The 21,071-nt window shown below is 37.6% G+C and overlaps 1 protein-coding gene across 17 annotated transcripts in view; it reads left to right on the top strand.

Moving 5' to 3' along the window:
- The window catches only part of DLG1 (discs large MAGUK scaffold protein 1), a 151,198-nt gene that overhangs the window by 77,000 nt on the left and 53,127 nt on the right, over nt 1-21,071 (top strand). For 12 of the 17 annotated variants that reach the window (XM_083849104.1, XM_083849112.1, XM_083849108.1 and 9 more), the window contains 4 exons: nt 12,209-12,307; nt 15,633-15,686; nt 18,862-18,912; nt 19,897-20,021. In XM_083849104.1, coding sequence (XP_083705230.1) covers nt 12,209-12,307; nt 15,633-15,686; nt 18,862-18,912; nt 19,897-20,021 — 329 coding nt within the window. The remainder of the gene's footprint in view (nt 1-12,208; nt 12,308-15,632; nt 15,687-18,861; nt 18,913-19,896; nt 20,022-21,071) is intronic. The other 5 variants (XM_083849114.1, XM_083849105.1, XM_083849099.1 and 2 more) reach the window with 1 other exon arrangement.

Below are 21,071 nucleotides of genomic sequence, written 5' to 3'. Positions count from 1 at the left end.
TTGTTGTTGGAATTAGGTAAGAAAATTCTACAGTTTCATTTCTTATGATTCCTCAGATAGTCTGTAATCTTGAAGGCCTGATGAATAGTGTTTTGCTTTTCATGAATCATAAATTCAGAGGTCAGAACCCTTGTCTTCTCAGCACTATACAGAATCTTTGTAGTGAATTTCAAATATTTGCATCCTGAAGTCCTCTAGCATTTTATTGTACATTAGGCATTTCAGTGATCTGAACCAAGTGAAAATGGGCAACTATGATTGTGTAAACTGGTATTCTGTCGAGATTATAATGAAAAAAATCGAATTCAAGTCATAATTAAGGGAAAGCTTACTTTGTTACGTGTGTTTCAACATATTCTGAGTAACCTAAGCTATTTCTTGCAATATTTATTGTTACCCACCTTTTTTCAGGTCAGTATAGTCAATATTTGTCTTATCCAGACTAAATGATACAGCCACGTACCACACAACAGAGTTGGTAGGTGGTTTTGGTAAGTGTGGTACCAAGACGCATTGCTGGTTTTATGTGATCCCAGGTGTTCCCAGGCATGGCCAGCACTGAGATGGGCTGGCAAGTCTTGTGCTTCAGGTCTGACTCCTGCGGAGCCCTGCGGTGGTCACTGCAGCATGGCCTTCCCAGGTGAGGCTTGGTGCCCAGCCTCAGTGCTGAACTTCATCCCCCAGCTCCTCAGGCTCTGTCCTCAACAGGTGAGGCCACATGGAAACCACAGGGAACTATTTAAGTGACTTCTGCCCTCGGTTTTGGATACAAGAGGATATACTTAGATAGCTCCATTTTAATTTAGGTTGTCTGACTCTGTCTGGTTCCAGTTAATGAGATGTACGGGCTGATTTTCTGTGGAATGTGAGAGAATCCGGAATGACTGGCTCAGGTTTCCTGCCCTGCTTGAGAGGTTAAGCAGCTTCTGCACAAGCTGTCTATGAAGGCCCACAGTGGTGTTTGTCCAGCATTATATCTAAATCGATCAAACCTGAGCCGGCTGCCTTAGTGTTCCTGTGGAGCAATTAACCTGAGATCCAGATAAAATGCCTATGGGTAATTATGGACCATAAGTCAGTTCCTCTGTAGGCCCTGTCTTCAAAATTCATTCTTTTTAGTCAACATTGTATAATTATAATTATACATAAGCACATTTTCCATTGTGAGATTGGAAAAATGTGTTTTGTAAATTATACTGAGAAGTGCCAAAATCTTGTAGAAATTTTAGCAAACAGCATTGTGAAGGGAAAAAAAACCAGCCTTTTTATTTACTTGCAGAGTTTGCACGAGTAATGCCAGGCATTACAGCTGTTGTAACTTTTATAGTATCTTAATTTGCTGAAGACCATTGAGTGTTTGACACTACAGAAAGGGTGCCTGTTCTGCTGAAACGTTGCAGGGCTCTTATGAGTCATTCTGGAGGCTGGCTGTGTTGTGTAATGGTGCTTGTTGTCAGATATTATAACTGCATGTTGTCATGGAAGCAAGTGAGAGGCAGCTCCCAGCGTTTCCATGGTGGAAGAATGAATAAAATCAGATGTGGTACCTAGCTTGGAATTGCACGGTAAAGATCTCAGCCGTAGCTCTGAGCAGTGAAAAGGCAGAGCATCAGGAGAGCAGCACAAAGCTGTTGGATCTGTTGTGAAAGGCATGGTCTGTGTTTGGAAGGATTCAGCACGAGTAAAATAAAACGCTAATGCCTCTTGTGTATGAAGCTTTCTGTAAATGAAATAAGGAGTGGCTTTAGTATAAAAACACTTAGTGTAAGTCAAGTAATTGTCTAAAATTTTCTGACACTAACTTCCTGAAGGAGTTACTGAGTTTAAATAGGTTGTTATGGATGTGATTTTTCTTTTTGCTGTTTCTTAGTATGAAACAAATGACTTTCTGCTCCCGCTCAGTGTTTTAGGGAAAACATTTATTTTTATAAAGAAGATTTTTGTGCAACTAATAGATTTCTCACAAAATAACACAATCATTAATAAGATAAAAAATACCTGTCTTAAAACAGAAAGCCAAACTTGGATTTACTGACTTGCTTCAGATCACTTCATTACTGCATGCTTTAAGACTGTACCTTCAGGGGCTATGAGGTGCAAGCAAATCTGAAATGTTTTTTATTCTAAAGAAAGAGATCATGCTTTCTATAAGATGAAACTCGTGTGTTATTTTCATATGTTGTGAATAATAATTCTCAGATTTATTTAATTTCAAAAAAAAATCAAAATGCAAAGTGTTTAGGGTAAGAGCAGTATGATAGTTATGATAGTTAGCTGATGTATTCTTAGTATTTAGCCAAGTCATTTCCTAGTATCAGAGCTAGATATAGGTCAGCTTTTTCTATTTGAATGAATTATAAAGAACAAAATAAGCATACTGTCTAAGAGGATTTAGTTATTCCCTGAATAATTTAGGAAGAATTGGAAATTATGTGCTCTGAGAGCTTATAAGAAGTGTCGTATCCATTAAAGTAGATAAAGAGTATCCAACATTTATTTATTCATTTATTTTGATTTGAAAGTGTTCTCAGGAATGAACACAATCACATCTAGGTTTCCTCCTACAGAATACCCTTTTTATTGGGAATTTCAAAACCTGTAAATATTAATGTGTTAGAGCTGATACTGTTTTTCCTTATTGAAGTCTTGGAGTGAATTTTTTCTTTGCCTGGTTTCTTTCTGATGCTGAAGCTCTGGCTGGACTTCTTTGTGGGCTTTTCAGCATAATAATGAAAACTACTCTTCTTAAGGCTGATGTTATTTAAATGGTGTTTTCTAGGCTTTGCTTTAAATTGTAAATGAAATGCATTACATTCATTCTCAATAGCACTTATGAACCTAAATGAGGGTCTTGTAATTCTGTTTTGAACTTAAGCGCCAGGTTGCTGGGTGAATGTAGATGATGAACCTGCTGCATGGGGTTCGGTGCTAGCCACTGGTATGGTATCTGAAAAAACAAAATCAGAACTTGCCTTTACTAAAACCGCTATTAAATTTGCATACATTTTTTATGTTACAGATTTAGAATATGACTGACTTTAGGTCATTACAGCAGTCCTTTAGAGAGTTTGCAGGACAAATTAGTTTGAGCTGTGTAAATCTGTCTGAATACCAGACTTAGAGTGGACACTGGCATCCTCCCTTGGGTGAAATGTTGTCCATGAGGGAATTAAGTCTTAAAGGGTCTGCTCTTAGATCCTGACAGGGACAGAAGAGGGGGGTTGTTGACTGCTGAAACTTTGAGACTAGCTTGCATGCAGTTCTTAGCACTGGAAGGTTTTACCCATCAAAGAACCAGACACCATGTGAGAGTTGGTGGTAGCTCTGTAGTTTATATAGTCTTGTCAGTCTCATAGACTAAGCTCTACTTTTGCTACATAGTTCTAGAGCTTCATCCTACAAGCTGCTGGACGGCCTGCTCCTATACTGTTGCTTATGGATGTAGTCCTGGAGAAACAGATCCAGGAAAAATATATCTGTACATTTATTGTTAACCAAGTAGCATCAGTGGCAACGTGGCACTGAAGCCATGGCCGGGCCGCAGGACGGCACTTGTGTCAGCAGGAACACGGCACAGATGGGGCATCAGCATTAATGCTAGCTGTGTCCTCAAACTTGGCTGTGCTGGGCAGCTTACAGCTAACGTGGATTGTAAATGAGGATGGATAGCATCTGTGCTTTATTCTTACCACCACCTTGAGACCCCACCAAACAGACTACATATCCCAGAAGGTGCGCTTAGATGAGTATTGACTTCGGCGATTTTGACAAAGATAGATGTGAAGGTCTGAAAACAGGCAGCTTCACCAGCAAAATGTCCTGTGACATTCCAGGATGTGGTTCACAGAAGAGATATAAAACTGTAATACTAGACCTTAAACTGTGTATCTCTGGAAATAAAACATGGCACTTATTTTCAGTTCAGTCACTGTGTATTGAATGAACATTTTCTTCCACCACTTTTTAAGTTATGTTCACTTCAGTAGATGCTCTATTTCCTACTTTCACGACTGATAAAAACTCAAGCCTACGTTCCTAACACTTCAGCTTGTTTTAACACAGGTTGCTGTTTGTGTGGTATCTGCTGAAAGGCAGTGGGAGGGGTGACGTACACAATTATTTTTGGAATATTCTCTTAGATATTACAATTGCTTTTTGAAGTAACAGAAGTTGGCTCTTGAAGCTTACCTGGTCTTGTAAACGACCTCTGAAGTAGAGGTTGTTAGTCGATTGGTACTACTCTTCTCCCCTTCCAGAGGTACTGTTGTTATCCAGCTATTGTGTGGGTGTTCAAGAATGTGGGAAGATGGTGATTCTTGAAGAAGAACTACTTGTGATATATCATAGGCGCTTCAACAGATTGCCACAAAAAAGGATGCGTTGTACATTAAAGGAGAAAAAAGGTATAAAGTGCTTGGTCAAAGCGATCAATGCAAATTGTTTATATACTAATTTAAAAGAATGAAATATGATTAATCTCTCACTTAGCAATGTGTTGTTCACAGTTTGTAGGTATTGATAAAGCACAACCTGATCCTGAGCCCCCTCTAGTTACATGAAACCACTTAGCACTTGATATTTAGAGTGAAGCAGTTCACACTAGCAATTAATATGATCTGTAGAGAATACTTGCAGGCTTTCTGCAGTCAGAAGAGGATCTTGTCAAACCTGCGCTGCTCTAGTTACATAACTGGTTTTCTTTCTTTGAATTATCCATATGGCCCTCTGCTCCACCAGAGATTTTTTCTACTGGTACAACTGCAAGGCAGGCTTTGCATCACATCACATATGTGAATGTAATTTGGCAGAATGATCTCGGTGACTCTCAGATGTCTGATTCTTCTTGCCTTCGCTACTTTTTCTTTCTCCTTGATTTTTTTCTTTGCTGTATGTTTTCTTTGTGTTTCCATCAAGATTGTTCTATATTTAAGCCTCATTCCCTGTTTATTATAAAATCCATTCTTCTTCCTCCCATGTTTTTTGACCAAGCTGCTATTATATTCACTTCTCCTACCCATATAACACTAAATTTCAGTGCTCCCTACTGGTTTTTCCACTGGAGATTGCCCTGGCTCACTGTTCAGCCCTGGATGAATTAGGTATTCTTCCTGTACCTCCTGTTCCTTGGCTGTGTTTCAGTGCTTGGAGTACAAGTGTCTTCAAGTTTTTTGTTTTAATTGTTGATATTTTATTGCTATCATCTTAGGGACCAAAGGCATGCGGACTTCCAGGAACAATGTTATACTATTACCAGTTATCTGCTACATCATCTCTATTTTTTTGCCACTGAAGTCAGCATGTCTGTGAGCACATGAGATGTGAATTCCTTTCTCTCTTCTTTTCCCTTGTGTTTTCCCCCTTCTTGTCTGGAGGAGAGCATATGAAGTCAGACACCAGGCTTTCCAAGAATCTGGTATCCAGCATGTCTTCCCATTGCCATCGCTTTCTCACTAAGTGCATTTCAAAGCTGGTTTTCGTTTCCGTCAAGAAGCTAGTTAGCGTGTGGGTTTTCTGCAAAGTTGATACCTCGGAGTTGCTCAGTATTAATGTGTGGAAATTTCTCCAAGGAGAAGAAAGTTAGATGTGATGCGCTGGGTATGAGCTGTTAACCTCTATGCACACTCACAACACGCTGATCTTCCTCTCTGCCATTTCTCTTCAATAACAAAATCTAGAGACTCTTGGTCTGTCTGGAACAGAAGTACTTGGGTGCACCTGCCCGTTTGTATCAGTGGGACACGCTCATCTCTCCCTGAGGCTGCAAAGGCAGAAGACATACCTGCCATGTGCAAGCCCAAGTCTGTGAATGTTGTATGACCAACACGTTTTCAGCTTCCTGTCACTGGCCAGAAACCTTTCTGTGTCTGCATGCTTGAATATTGCATTAATGATATGTTATGCAGCTCTTGATTACATCCATTCTGGGTAGAAGATGAGACATGGCAGCTCTTCATGATTAGAGGAGCATCTGTCAGTTCCTATTTATTTCTTAGTATCCACTCTATAAATAACTGTAAAGGTTTGTACTTAGGTCTGTATTTCTAGTTTTTTATTCTGTGTGCAAAAATTATGCTGACTCATACTGTTTTAGTCAGATTTACTATAGGAAAGTGCACAATGGAAGGGAAAATAATGTTTAATGCTCTGAACTGATAACATCTCTTCATCATATTAAAGGACTGTACAGCTGACTTAATCAAGCTCTGTTTGCTATGGGTTGGTGTCCTTCATTCTTATCATGGCCAGTGCCAGATATTCAGATTCACGACATGTTCCTAGACCAGACCCATAGGCAGGAGACAGATGGTGTGTGCTGTGCAGGTCCAGAGCTGTGCAAATCAAACGTGGGTTGTGTCTGCTGGCAAGAAGGCTGCATGACTGCTGACTTCAGACCGTGTCTTCCTTCAGTGAGGCCAGTCACACAGCTGTCCCTGCTAGATGGCAGTTTTTGTGTAGACTCTGGGAACTTAGTGTTTGACCCTTATCTCTTTTTAGAAAGATTAATTTAAAATTGGCTGGTAAAATTCAATATTCAACAGTATGATTGCATCAAGCTACCTCCTCTTTGCATTCTTTTTTTTTTTCTTTTTTTTTTTTTCTCCTTCGGGGCTTAGAGTTGTTTTGAAGGGTTTTGTTTTGAAAATAAGGGTAAAAATGTAATATAGAGATCATGCATCTGTGGCCTTAAAAAAACTGAATAACCAATAAAGTAATAAGGAGTTTTGGTTCTTTTAAATAATTGTCTTATGCTTTTGTATTTTTATTTTTTAATTTAAACAACATATAAAATTGTGGTCTTGCAGTGCTGATGTATTTCATGGAAATGCAGCTCTTGAAATTATCAAAGTAATTCGACCCCCATAAAGTGTTCCAGAAAGTAGAGGAATAGGCAGCTTAAAATATTTTCTAGTTGCAAATCTCAGAGAGATTTTGAGGTTGTAAAAATACATTGAAATTTAGGGGTAGTTAGGACCTTATGTGTGAGAGAAAATAGCTATAACCTTTCATAGCTTCGTTTTATTAAAGCCAGATGAGTTTTGCCATCTGTTCAATAACTTGTACATTGCATTGATTATCTGTGCCTAGCAAATTGACAGTTGTGGGGTGGTTCAATGATGCTCTTTAAATAGCGTGAGAGTACCTAACGTGTGGCACTAGCTAAAACAGTATCTAGTGTTTTTTTCCTATGACCATAATCCAGAAAACAATATTTTGAACATTTGCAGGAAGCGATATTTTTGTTTATTTTCTCCCAAAAAGGACTGTGTGTGTTGCTAGTTTCATGACTACTTACTGCCACGACTACAAATACTGTGGTGCTGCAGATGACTGTGGGATGGGAACGCTCAAGCGAACTGATTTAACTAGGAGCTCCAGAAGAGAAATGCATCAAAACCTTCACGTGCAGCCAAAGCAGTCTTTCCAGCATCAGCAGCAGGCACTGAACATTCATAAATCTTTTAGTTCATCTACACTACCAGCCTCTTCCAAACACAGAGGAAAATTTACTAACCTGCGTGATAGTGTAAAAAAGAGTCCTACAAAAAGCACAGCAAAAGTTAAAGCTGCCAGTGGTTGGGTGTCTGATGGCTCGTGCTCTAATTGTTCCTTAGAAAAGGTACGTACTGCACTAGGCATTTATAGATGTGCATTTTTATAAGATTTTATGCTCTTGTAGAATGAGATAAGGGGGAGATGATGCAAACAGTAGATAATATGCCATACATCTTCCTGTAGTTTTAACCCTGCTGTTTCCAGAGACTTGTTTTGCGTTTTATAGTTAGCAATCAAAGTAGTAATAATCGGAGTCTAACAGAAATACTTCTGTTCAGTATTTTCCCGTTAAGATGGTTGCACTGTATGCAGTGTGTTCTTTAAATAGTAACTTGAAAGTGAGGAAGGTCTGGTTTGCTTTATTGTTATTCTCCAAAATCTGTCTTCTACTACATGAAAATAGCAGCCTGATGGAATTTGCTGATTTAGTTATCTGCTTTGAGATGTGTGTGGTGCTTTGATTCATTTCAGGTTAGTTCGTGTTCCATGATAGAAAGGGTTACTGTGTATGTTGGTTAAAGTTGAGAAAATGGGTGTGATCTTCCTTTTCACAAGGTCTGGACTTCAGTATTAGGTTTGGAGGTACTTACTGCCGTAATTTTGATTAATTGCTGAAAGGCATTATGAAATTAGCAAGCATACCACTTGTTAACTGATAATTGTTAGTTTATATGATTAGAAGGTCCATCACATTAGACTTTTATCCAACAAAATTATTCATGTGATTGTTGTAACAAAATTACTTTTTGGTGTAGTTTTTAGTGCATTTATTTCATCTGACAGATTCAGTTAGTGTGGTGTTGTTCAAGTTATGCATTCCTGTATATAATAGTCTTATCATAAGTGTGTGCCACAGTTCATATGTATACAAAGAATGTTTTAGTTGGCCCATTACTTTCTTTGTAGTATAGATAAGTTTGCCATCTTAATAAACCATCTTATTAACCTAGAATTATTAAATGTTGTACTGAGACAACTTATTTTGAGGAAAAGCTTTAGTTTTTCAGAATACTGTAACGTATTAATCTAACAAATTCCTAAACATTATAAATGTCTTTTTCTTGAAAATTCTTGGGTAGCAGAGCATTGGAAGTGATACCGTGGGCTGTTGGAGCTTATTCAGCTGCTCTCACATATACTTGTATCACATAAACATTTTCAGACTGATTATGCGGCATACTAAAATAAAATTAGCTTTCTTCTCTTAAGACTTTCCAGGTCGTCTTGCATTGATGGTTAGAATTCATTTGATTTCTTGCACTGGCCTCTAGCCCCTAACTAATGTTTTTTTGGGTGTGGTGTTGGGGAGAAGGGCTGGTTCTTCCATTGGCACCTGACTTCCCCCAGCACACCTTAGCTGATAGGTCTTGCTTGGGCTCCAAGGGGATGTAGAAAAATATATAAAAATGTACATAGGGTTGTCGAAAAAGCAGATACTGAAGGTTGCTTGGATTCCCTTCTTTCTTGGGTTATACAGTCTCCTCTCCCTTTCCTTGCACCACTCTTTTCCCATCTGCACCCTTTTTACAGCTTCAGAGCTCACATTCACAAGTTACATTCTGCTGCTTCATTGCAGGTGAGCTAAGGGGTGTTGTGTTGGGAAAGGGAAGGAAAGGAGGTGAAAACTCGCTGCGCTCCAACTCTGCAAAAGGCTATATGTGAAGCACTAGCCTGCAGTGGAAAGAAGGAAATGTAGGTAAAGGGTAAAGGTGCATCTGAGTGACATGTGCAGCACATAGAGCCGAGATGGTGGGACACGCGTGTCCCCAGATCTCGGTACCACATATGTTCTGACTGGCTTTATGGTGCCAGCATGTAAGCCACCATCAGCCTTACAGTCTACTTTGCTAACTGAAACACGCCAGATGCTGCTTTTTTCATCTCCAAACTTGAACTGTCTGTTCCACTAATTGTATTGTAGCACTCTGTTCCTGCTCTAGTTTGAGCTTTCATCATAATGGTGGCGTAGCGAGCATTTCAGATACAGGCACACTATTTATCATCTAGTAAAAGGTTGTAAATACTTTCTTATCTCTACTGCCAGTGCTTTATCTTTATGCTTTTAGGAAAGTGTTTCCTTTTTGTTGGTCTTGATTGGTGTTTTATTATTAGCGGCTGAGTTTTCTGAGGGTGAAGAGTATCCTCCATTGCATTTCAATTCCAGAAGTTAAATTTCAGGTAGTACTGCAGTCTGTATCAAAAGCCGGGGTAGAGGAATTGTGCGCAAGGAGAAAAAGGGGTTCTAAGTTAAACCAGCCTATTTTAGGTATAAAACCTCACTAAACAAATCCTTTGTGAGTCTTGTAATTGAATAACTAACAGCTTTATTCAAACTCTTTAGATAATTTTCCACTTGTGTGAATTGTAAGTCAAGCAGTAAAGTGACTTACTTGAAGGTCAGCGCAAGTGTGTTTCAAGACTGGGTTTCCTTTCCTCTCCTCTTCCCTGCCTTCGTTGTGGTAACCACAGTACCTACATCAGTTCGCTGTACTCCATAAAACTGTTCATGTTTAAATGAAGACTGTCTTGTCTTCATTTGTGTTGGTGTATCCTTTGAAAAAGGTCATCACGTCACCTCTTTCTGCAGTGGAGGAGACTCCACAGGAATGCCATCAGGAAGCTTGGATGAGCAGGGAATGGAGGGCTGCGAAGAGCATGTGGATACCAGGCCAACAGCACCAAGGAAAAGCATGATGGCCAGGCTAACAGCTTACAAGACTGGAACCCTAAAGCCTTAAAGGACTTTGAATGATACCAGTTTTAAAAGAATAATAGTAAGGATTAGAATTGGAACTGACTGGGAGAGTTCTTGAAGTGACTGGGAAAGAGAAGCCCAGAGAGACAAGGGAGTTAGGAACTGAGACAAGAAGTGAAGCATGAAAATAAGGCTGCTATTTGGTGCAGAGAGGTGCGTAGTTGCTTGACCTACAAAGAAAACTATTACTGGGTCAGCTGTTTTGCTAAGCCAAAGGGTAGGGGATTGCGTGGTTGATATCTGAGAATAACTTCAGTTGTATTTCACCTTCTCTTGTTCCAGGAGCTGCAACTGTGAAGCACAATTTTTCTAATCTGCTAACGGTTAGCTTTGCAGCACTAGCGTTGTGCTGTATTTTGATAGGTAGTGTGTGTACATCTGACCATTTGGTTAATGGGGTTTTTGCTCTGTGCACATACGGGAAGCTTCTTGTTTTGGAACAAGACAAATCTGAAGGGGAAGCTTAATTTTTGCATGTGTGGGGCTAAGTAATTGCTGAAGCATTTTAATTTGATCTGTCCTCTAAAGGCTGCATCACTGATCTCCTATCTCCTGCTGACTGGAGGTTTGCTGCACTGAGCATGCCCCACAGCTTTTGGGAAATGCATATTATTGTTTCTCTAGAGCAATTTACATTCCTGTATCTCTCCCCCCCCCCCCCCCCCCCCCCTTTTTTTTCCCCTAAACACATGAAAGATTGTGGTGGTGTCCATGTAAGGGTGTTTAAATGACATTAATAATAATGTTCGAAGACATCAAACGTCTTGTTCCAACATCTTTCCACATTTTTCACCAGCTGTTAATTTTAGATAGAGCTGAAAAAACTAGAAATACCGTATCCACATTTAAGAAGGGTTGCTACTCTTGAGTGGTGCTAGGTTTCTTTAATCTTTTAATCTTTGCTTTTACTCTTTCATTTAGTTTATGCTATTGATGTAGACTGCTTTGTGTTTTAATAGATTTCAAGCTTCTGAGATGTCTAATACTTTTATGTTCTGTTTTTTTTTTAACTTGTTTTCCGGATTTAGTAATTTCATTCTGTGGTTATTCTTCAGCATATTTTCACAAGTGTGTCTTGGAACAGCCAAGTTGCAAGAACTTTGATTTGTTGTTCAGCTGGTAATCCTGATGGTTGCCAGTAGTCTGTTGCTGACAGCTTGTTGACAACCAGTATGTTAACATCTCGGAGTGATTTGAATCAATATTTTGCCCAGAATGCTATTTATAATCTTGTTTCCTTGCAGCTTATGTGTCAGTAGCTTTCCTGTTTATTGTTTTAATTACAATTCCTAAAACCCAAATCCTACTGGGCTGTATATTTGTATGGTAAACCTATCTAAAGATCTTTATATGAAAGGGTGGAATGAATCAGTGTTAGGATCTTCCAACCACTTGACTGAAAGATTTTCTTTGACTTGAACTTGGTTTAGAAAATGCATGGTAGTTTTGATTTTTTTCCCCCATGTATCGACAAGGAACTTTAATTTGTTCAGTGCTGCCAACTTTAGTCATTGTTTCCTTTCCTTTACTTGTTGTACAATGATGGGGGGCACATGTTGTGAAACCAGCCTACAAAAAGCTGGAGTCTGCCCACTGATGTGAAAAGGCAAAGTTTCTCTTTTACCCCGCAAAGTCTCACTGTCCTGCACTGCAAGGTGAGTAGCTTGGTGTGAAGAAGCAGTGTGGCTGTGTCCTACTTCTTTGGGTTATGTGACATTAGGGCACTGCTGGGAATGCAGTGCAGCATGGCCCATCTGTTTTCAGGTGTGGTTAAAGTCTCCAAATCCATCTGCTCTTTCAGAATATTAAAAAAAAACCAACTATACAATTTGAATCTTGTTTGTTTTAGAATGTTTTTGTAGTTTTCATTATTTTTGACATTGTATTGGTGATTTTTAGCCCACAGAAGCTGTTCCTTCCTCTTCTCCCATTGTCCCTGTGATCCCTGTCCCACCAGTCCCTGCCGAGACCACTGTCATCCCATCCACCATACCGCAGGTTTTTATTCTTTTCTGTTGTTTTTGTTGTTAAATTTGTTCAACTCTTATATAATTTATTTCATTCCTTTTGTTTAAATTAAATGTTTTGGTACTGCCATACAAGTTTGAAATGAACGTGAAACAGTTAAATTAGTAATACACTGCTGTTCCATCCTGTGTTTTGTTTGTTTTATAGCAGCTTTTAGTCCATTTAAAAGTGCATATGTTTCACATAAATGTATATTAATAATTTTTTGAAACAACTAAAGAAAGCACCATAAAGGAATGGAAAGAAAGGGATATTTTTTGTTGGCACGTAATGCTCCGACTGCTTGAATTATTTATTCTGGATAATTATCTCATATACTCAGTGTAAGTCTTTCATCCATGACTTCTGTTCTGTTTCTGTTGTTGGTGTACTTGGGGCACGGTAGAATACAAGGGTATTTTGTTAATTTCTGTTCTTAATAATTTGACTCACAGAATGATGTTCACTTCTAGGCCTTTATCCTTTAGGATAAAATGTCAACAACACACAAACCACGACAGAAAAAACACACAAAGCACGACAGAAGCTGCCAAAAGATGAGAGAAAGCAGTAAACATGAGTTAACATCACTATCTTGTGTATAACTTTGAATGTGTGACTGCACCCTGGCCAGCTATAGAGTAATTTAGGATAGATAGTGGTGACGTTTTTGCAAATAGAAAAGCCTTCTGCTTTTATTTGATTTTGACTTTTATTGTGAGTTTTACTGAAAAAATATTGAATGATGAAGACATGCCTTCTAAAAAGATGTGCCACCACTTCTAATTTTTTGGTGACAGATCCGTGTTAACTTCAAAAGGGAATTAAGCTGTCAAGAATAATACAATACTGGGATATTTCTGTAGTCTACACATCAGTATTCTTTTCTTAAGGTCTGCTGTCAAACTGGGTGGCTAAACCTGCAACAGGCGTTAATTTTTTCTCTGTTACAATGCTAAATGTTACGTAGTCCAGTAACTTATAAAAAGTTCTTATTCTTTTTTTAAAGTCGAGTTTCTAGTGGAAATGTGTTTACATAAACCTGTCACCCATACTTGTAACAGGCAGACCAGAAACGTGGCTAGTTTTAAATCTATATCCCTCTTTTGGAGTGATTTTGTCCACATCAGCATATGAGGCAGACAGACAAGGGCACACCGGTGGACTTCTACTGTCAGACCTGACGGATAAAGCCTGTTGAGTTTCCAGTAACACTTACTTTCAGGGAACTGCTAAATTTAACTTAAAATCATCATAATAATTAGAACGTGTATTTTTTTTATTTGAGAAAATATTGTAAAATATTTTTTTGACTGAGAGACTACTCGACAGCCATCACTGTGACAGTGTTTGTACCCGCCAACGGTGCTGGTTTACAAGCAGAGCAGCAAGAACTGGGTGATCTGTGCCTCTGTCTTCTGGGTGCATACAAATGCCTGCAGGAGCCAGCTATGTAATTCTGCATCATACACAGTTCTAAGCAATTAGAAAACACCGTAGGAAGGTATCAATTTTGGATTTGGCAGATGCAGTTTTGTGCAACAGATATGTTTCTCTATTCTGTTAGTCACTTTACCCCTTAGGCAAGCCCTTAGTGTGCTTGTAAACAGACTCGTCAAGTGGCTTTTAAATATTTGAACAAGCCCTGGCACAGCAGTTTGAAACTGTTAGGTAATTTGGAGGTGTCTTGCATAACAGACTGAAATAGCTGGTCGTCTTTCGAAAAACATTTGCTGTTTTGAGTTAGGTGTTGCCCTGTGTCTGTAGTGTCCAGGCCTACCTCTGGAGTGGCTGCCAGAAATGTGTCCTCCTTCCTGCTTGGAGAAGGTGGTAAATGGCTGCTTCTGGGCAGAGAATGATCGTTTGTTTTCAGCTCAGTCTTTTGTAGGGAACATCCAAGTCACCCCTTGCTTCCTAGCTTTTGGGTTTTTTTAAAAAGCTTACATTTTTTTCAGAAGTTTGTTGATGTAACGGTAATGAGGCCAAAATGCAGAATATGAAGATGTTAATGTAATTGTCATGTTTTTGTAGGTCTTTAAATGTGTTTAACACTAGCTTTTGTTACAGTCTGTTAAACTGTACCTAAAAAAAAAAAAATTTTTGCTCACACATACAGACACATTTACACACACACATTTATACATACCCAGAGAAAGATGTAAAAAAAAAAAAAAAATCTTAATTTTGCAGATTATGAATTTTTATACGTATGAAAATCTCCCTACAACTTTAATGAAATTGAGATTTACTTGGTGTTGTGCCACTGAGTTTGTACATCTCATTGGGCTTAGTATATGAACAGTATTTGGGGTCAGGAACATATCTGCACTCATTTTGTTCTTAGAGCAGGCCGGATGCTAGCATTTACAACACCATTGCCTGTAGTTCTTGGAAGTTCCCTTGTCAGTGAGAAGAGCATCTAATTATATCTAGGAAAGAATGCAAACATTTGTGGCTTCTCCTTTTGTACCTGCCATTAGTATGAGGCATGAAGAGTATTTTTATTCCACTCAGCCTCTTCCTGATATATTGGAGGAGAAAAGAAAAAGAAATCTGTTTCAAAGTGTTTCAGATACATTTTTCCAGTATGAATTTTCTTTCAGCTGAAACTGCATTTTCATAGAAAAGTTTTCAGTAACATAAGCAAATAATTGTTTCCTTATTCTAAAGTTCCTGGACAGTAAGCATGTCATATAATTTTGTATTTCTGTAGCAGTAATGTCTAACTTCTTACAGCCTATGAATCCATAACATATTTCTCTTGGAAGTACATGTTGCTGTACTGTGAATGAATGTCTGATGTGAATTGCTTTTCACAAGATGGTTTTGTAGATATTTTCTTCACTAAGATAGTTATCTATAAGCTTGCATTTTTGCAGTTTTTTTTTTTTTGAAACAACAAAAAAAGAAAGTGAAATACAAAAAACTTTCCAGTAGGAAGAAGTAGGAATCAAAGCCACCAGAACTTTTTTAGGATATTGGCTGGTTAAGCAGTCCTGAATGTCGTATCACAAACACTAGGGTAACTGACATTTTGTCCAATGATAGCATGAATCATATTTTTTTCCACTTGAAAAACAAGATAAAAGACAGAATTTGTATACAAAATCTATGAGCTCAGAATGTGATTTTGTGGTGTGAAAGCACTTTCTTCAGGATAGAAACAAGTGTTTCAAAAGAGGTCAATATTTGAGATTGTTAAGCTGAGGCTACCTTTTGACAGACCTTTGAGAAACCCAGCAAACCAAATGTTGTATAATTACTGTTAGTGTTTTCTTCTACGTTGTGTAATGTTTTTTTGATTCTTCTTTTAAAGGCAAATCCCCCGCCAGTGCTGGTGAATACAGATTCTTTGGAGACTCCAACATACGTAAGCCTACACTACCTTTCAATTACAACTTCAGATAATGTTAGTTGTTTAGGTCTGTTGTTACTGATCAAAAAAGCCTGTTTTACCTCTCTTATGATACGTGGTTTTGTCAGGTCTCCTGATGTTTATCTAACTCCTTAGATAGCTTTTTATGAGAAAAAAAATCTACTAATGAAATAAAATAAATTGTAGATTGTACGTGGAAGGTTCTGTGTGAGTACCGCTGTGTAACAGTGCAACACAATGCAAAACGCAGGGTTAGGACCCTGAACTTCTGGAACCTCAGAGAATAATCCGTATCTTCAGCTGTGTTGGCAGATGCTTTAATATTTAATGTGCCATTTCCGTTGCACTTCTCATAAAACACTTCTCAACACACTGGCCTTACTACAGATTTTAGTGCTCTAAATGTTCGTAAAAATTGTTGATTCTGTTGGAAACATTAAGGTAATAAGTGTGGCTATATGGAGGCCAAAATTTGTGTTTGGCAGTGTATGATCTGTGCTAAGAGCACCACTGGCAGATGGTCTTCAGAGGCTTTGGAACATATGCAAGTTTGACATAGGTTTCAGATCTGATTTTTTTTCCCTGTACCTTCCTCTTACAGTTACATATGTCCCATTTGTTGTTTTCCTGAATAGTGTTAAGGTCTGTACTAGTTACTTTATATTGAGTTTATTATAGCAAGTAAAGCATAGATTTACTTTTTTTTTTGGCTTTACTTAGCAATCATAAAGAACAAGAACAAATCTTGTTACTGTCAAAAACATTAATAATTTAAAGTTGCTAAAAAGAAGCTGTAGTAGATCAAGACAGGCAAAAGCGTGAATTAACAGTTTAAGTGGAAGACAAACGATTAGTACAGTGACGTAAATGGCTCATTTATGAGTCCTGAGTATGAATAATGCTGACTTAATAAAAGATCACAGCCGAAGTCTGCAGTGCCTGGCCCTTTTACTCATGTGACACAGTTTAGAAAAGAATACCAAAGGTGAGGTGTCTCTGCACACACAAGCTAAATCAGAAAGACAAGTGATTAATAAGAATGTATTCACGTTTCAGAAGGCTTCATCTGATAGAATCCCTTGTGGGATGGTAGATAATAGAAACAGAAATAGAAAATAGGCCTAACAGAACAAAATGACACTCAAAATTACAAGCTATCTGACTTACCAGTTTGCAGTGAACATAAAACAAATTCACTCATAGTTATCTGTAGTTGAACCTACTATGTAAGCATAGGAGCTAAAGGAATATTCTTCCAGGTTCCCATGTAGGTAATGGAATTGTTCAGTGGTATGTAAGGTAAAATCACAGCTGTGAGGTAACTGCATCATGAATCTACAAACCTTTAACTGTTAAAGCTTTTTTTCTATTGGAAAACCAAGCCAAAACAACAAAACAGAACAAAACAAAGTCAGTGATGAAAAATATTCAAGAACACAGCTCTTGTTAACTGAATTACAAGGCTGCTGAGGAAGTACACCATCTTAGAACTCAATTTGGGTTGGGAAAAAGACACCAAGAAGCATATTTTTTATTCTTTGTAGAAACAAGCAAGCAGACAAGGAAATAGAAACAAAACTAGGATGGTGACGTATGAAAAGGTTAACCATACCAGCAAAATTAACTCTATTACAACCAAAAGACTAACCAAATTGTGCTGAACTGCTAATAATTCAAAGCAAAGTGCTGGGCTTCTGTTATGGCAAAATGACTGTACTTGTGTAGAATGCTGTAGTTTCTTTTATCCAGGAGAAGTCCCTGCAAATAGTGTGTGGCTCCACAGATCCTAGATGCCTTCAAAATTTGCAAAAATAAAATAGGACTGATTTTTATCATTTTGTGTACCTTTGCTCCTTCCTGCCTGTGCTAAGGTTCAGTTCACTAGATAAAATCAATTGAAAAGTGTATAAATAGTAATGAGAGGGTCTGGAGAAAGGACCTAAAGTAAATTACAGACATGGAGATCCTTCTTTACTCCTCTTTATCTAGAATGTATTAAATTTGGGTTAGAGTTAGGTACATGGAAATAGATTGCTTACATACATTAGGGTTGGCATTTTTAACAGTAATGAATAGGGAAGTTATTAATCATCCTTGTTTATTAAAAAAAAAAAAAAAAGCCACCTACTGATCAATCATCTTCAACCACTTCCCTGGCGTGATGTAATTCTAGATGGCTGGTTCGGTTAGCACATGTCGTTTTTGCAGATAATAGTTCAAAGACTAAGCTAACTTAAGCCACTGTGATTGAGAAGTTTTTCTTTGGTGTTGGTGTAGAAACAGATCTAGTTTCATGTGTTCAGAAGGCCAAGACCTCTTCCCTTTTTAATGGAGAAATATCACGTGTTTAAAGACACAGTATCGTTTCCATTGAACAAACTATTAAGGATGTATCATTTTTGAGGTACTGTGCAAAGAGGAAGATAATAATCTGTTATGTCTGGAATGGATACGGTTTGTGTTGCAGTAAGGGTAGATATAATTAGAGATTAACAAAACTGTAGTGAGGCATACATGAGCCTGGTACTAGAGAGCCTGTAAAAGTTGTGGAGGACAAGGCTTCCCTTTGGATCATGGCTTACTTCTAGTATTTGTATTTTTTCTCATTTAGCTTCATAAAATATTTCAAATTCTTTTGGTTTTGGTCCTCTTGTAATGTGTTGGTCTTTAGTATATATGTAATGTGAAAAATGCTAGTAAAAATGCTTTTTTTTTTTTAAAGCTGCTTTAGAAGGGCTTTATGCATTTCTAGTGAGAAATTGTGCAAAGCATCCATCTTTTGATTTTTCTCTGCTCTGGGAGGAACAATTGTTTGAAAATATTGCTCTGATCTTTTATGCAATTTCTTCCCTACAACCCCTTCCTTTTATCTCACTTCTAACTTGCTCAGGTTGTATGGCCTGAAGAACATCAAGAGCAGTTCTTTCTGGAGGTCATCAGTAGGCTTCTGCTGTGCAGTATCCTTGTAGAAGTGCTCTCTGCAAAGCTTTACATTTAAACTAACAGGAAAAGTGTCTGCTGCACGTACAGAGTGGTGTGAAAATCACACTTCTGAGCTCACTGGTCAGTGTGTATCAGCTGAGATGTGATGGGAATGAGCTGCCTGCCTAGCTAAGTGTGTTGTATCAAGTGTAAAAATCCTCTAAGTCTCATTTCTGTTTCTTTTTAGGTCAATGGCACAGATGCAGATTATGAGTATGAAGAAATTACTCTCGAAAGGGTAACATGCTAAATGTCTTCCTGTACTCTGTTTTCAAGTGGGGCTTGTAATAGATAAATATGAAAAATTAACCTATTTTGATATAGCTAAATGGCAATTTGAAACAGTCCTTACTGTTTTTCCCTTATGTATATTTAACCTCAATATACGTACTTTCTGGAGCAGTTTTTATTGGTATACTTGACCATTGATAGTAAAATGAGGGAAGACTTTTGAAGACATACTGCATTATAGGTTATTATCTAGACTTGCAGAAAGTATTAAAAAAAATAATTTCATATATTACCAGACGTAACGGGCTTTATTTATATATTTATACAAACAAGTTTTATTATATAATGAGATTCAGGCTTCCAGTTGAGATTACAAATGATCATATGCATTGTCATACGCATTGCTTTTTTAAGGTTTACAATGTAAAGATCTATCTAAGTTCTCTTCCTTGAAATGCGTTACTAACAAGGAGAAATAGTTGTCTATATTTGATGTCTGTACAGTTCTGGTCAGTACTGAGAGGCTGAAGAGGTCTTACAGCTGATAATAAGGGCAGGCAACCTTTGAAGAGAAAATGTCAGTGGGTCTTTGTGTCTGTAAGGATATATTACATTACTTGAGATTTTTTTTGAAAAAACAGTGAGGAGCAAATATTGATATGAACAACTTCAAATACGTAGTTCATTGGAAAAGGAACTTTCTCTCTAGTTTGTCAGATTCGCTTCAATAAGAAATGGGGTGAGTTTGCATCTGCAGCTCTTACAGTGATACAATGACTTGTCCTGCCTGCTTCTGTAAAAGCAAGTGTAATTACACGTCTTACATAGAGTTCCATATATGTATTGCGAATACTTACATATAGTATATTGCTTAAAATGTCTTAATTTTTATCAGTCAGTTTTATGAAATTTTAGTTTTATATTGAATCGTATCTATATATATTTCCCCCCAAAAAAGAAATGCGTAATTTTTTTTCCCCTCTAACTTTAGGGAAATTCAGGACTTGGCTTTAGCATTGCAGGTGGCACAGACAACCCACATATTGGGGATGATTCAAGTATTTTCATTACAAAAATTATAGCCGGGGGTGCAGCTGCACAGGATGGAAGATTACGGTATGATGACTTTCTGTATCGGGTTACTAAATGTTTATTACTATTTTTTCTAACAGGTGATAGAACATTTTCTGTTTGTTTCAGTCTATATAATACATTGCATTTTAAATAAGTTTATCTTGCAGAAGTAATTTGTACATAATGAAAACTGTTTGGACCATTTTTTAAATTCTTTTTTTTTCAACCAAGAAAATCTGCAGCAGGGTGAACTTAAGTGAAATTTTCATTTTTTATTTGGTGGTATAAACTGATTATGCTGAATGTTCTATAGTTCCTAATTCAATATACAAAGGAAAAGCTTAGATATGTAGGATAGTTAACTCCTGGTTATGTATGTGCAGGTTTTCTAATATGCAAGGTCATTGAGCTTAACAGCCCTCTTCTGTGCTTGGTATAACTATGCTTCAATTTTGGAAAGATGCTGCACATCTTCAAAAGCCATGTGTTTGTTTAAATTGATAGAGTACTCCTTCTCTAGTATCCCCCATTTTCTTATTTAATCTTGGGATGATACTACTTTACCAGTGCTGGCATATGGTAGCAAGTGATATTTGCAACTTAATTTGAAAGGTACTGTTAAAGTTCATAACAAATTGCTTGAATGAATTATTTTTAGTTATTTTTAATCCAGTGCAGTAAACTCCTGTATCACTGTGTAGAAAAAAAATTAAGGTGATCATAGGATCAACTTTTATTTTTTCCTCTGTTGTGTTGTCGAGAACTTGCTTCTATCATATTTGGTGTCAATGCCTGATGACTGTAAGCTTTTTAGTCTTATTAAGCTTATTTCAAGACTTCATTTTACCTTGTTGGTCATTGTCAGAAGGTACATCTGGCAGAACTCAGTGACAGGTGGGTCAGGCATTCTACTTAGTGTAATGAGAGCTTCATGATACTACAGCAACACATTAAATGGAATGGAAAGCTGGCACTTAACAGCTTGTGGAAAGTAAGAAGGCAGTTTGACTTGTTCATAGCATGGTTTAAAACTAGTGAATTCTTATTGTATGATGCCTAATTTTTTTTTAAATTCTTTTTTACATCTCTAAA

Source organism: Anser anser (genome assembly GCF_964211835.1).
Source record: "Anser anser genome assembly, chromosome: 9".
Lineage (NCBI taxonomy): Eukaryota > Metazoa > Chordata > Aves > Anseriformes > Anatidae > Anser > Anser anser.
The sequence above is the reverse complement of the archived record's forward strand: the minus strand, read 5'-3'. Positions and strand labels throughout refer to the sequence as shown.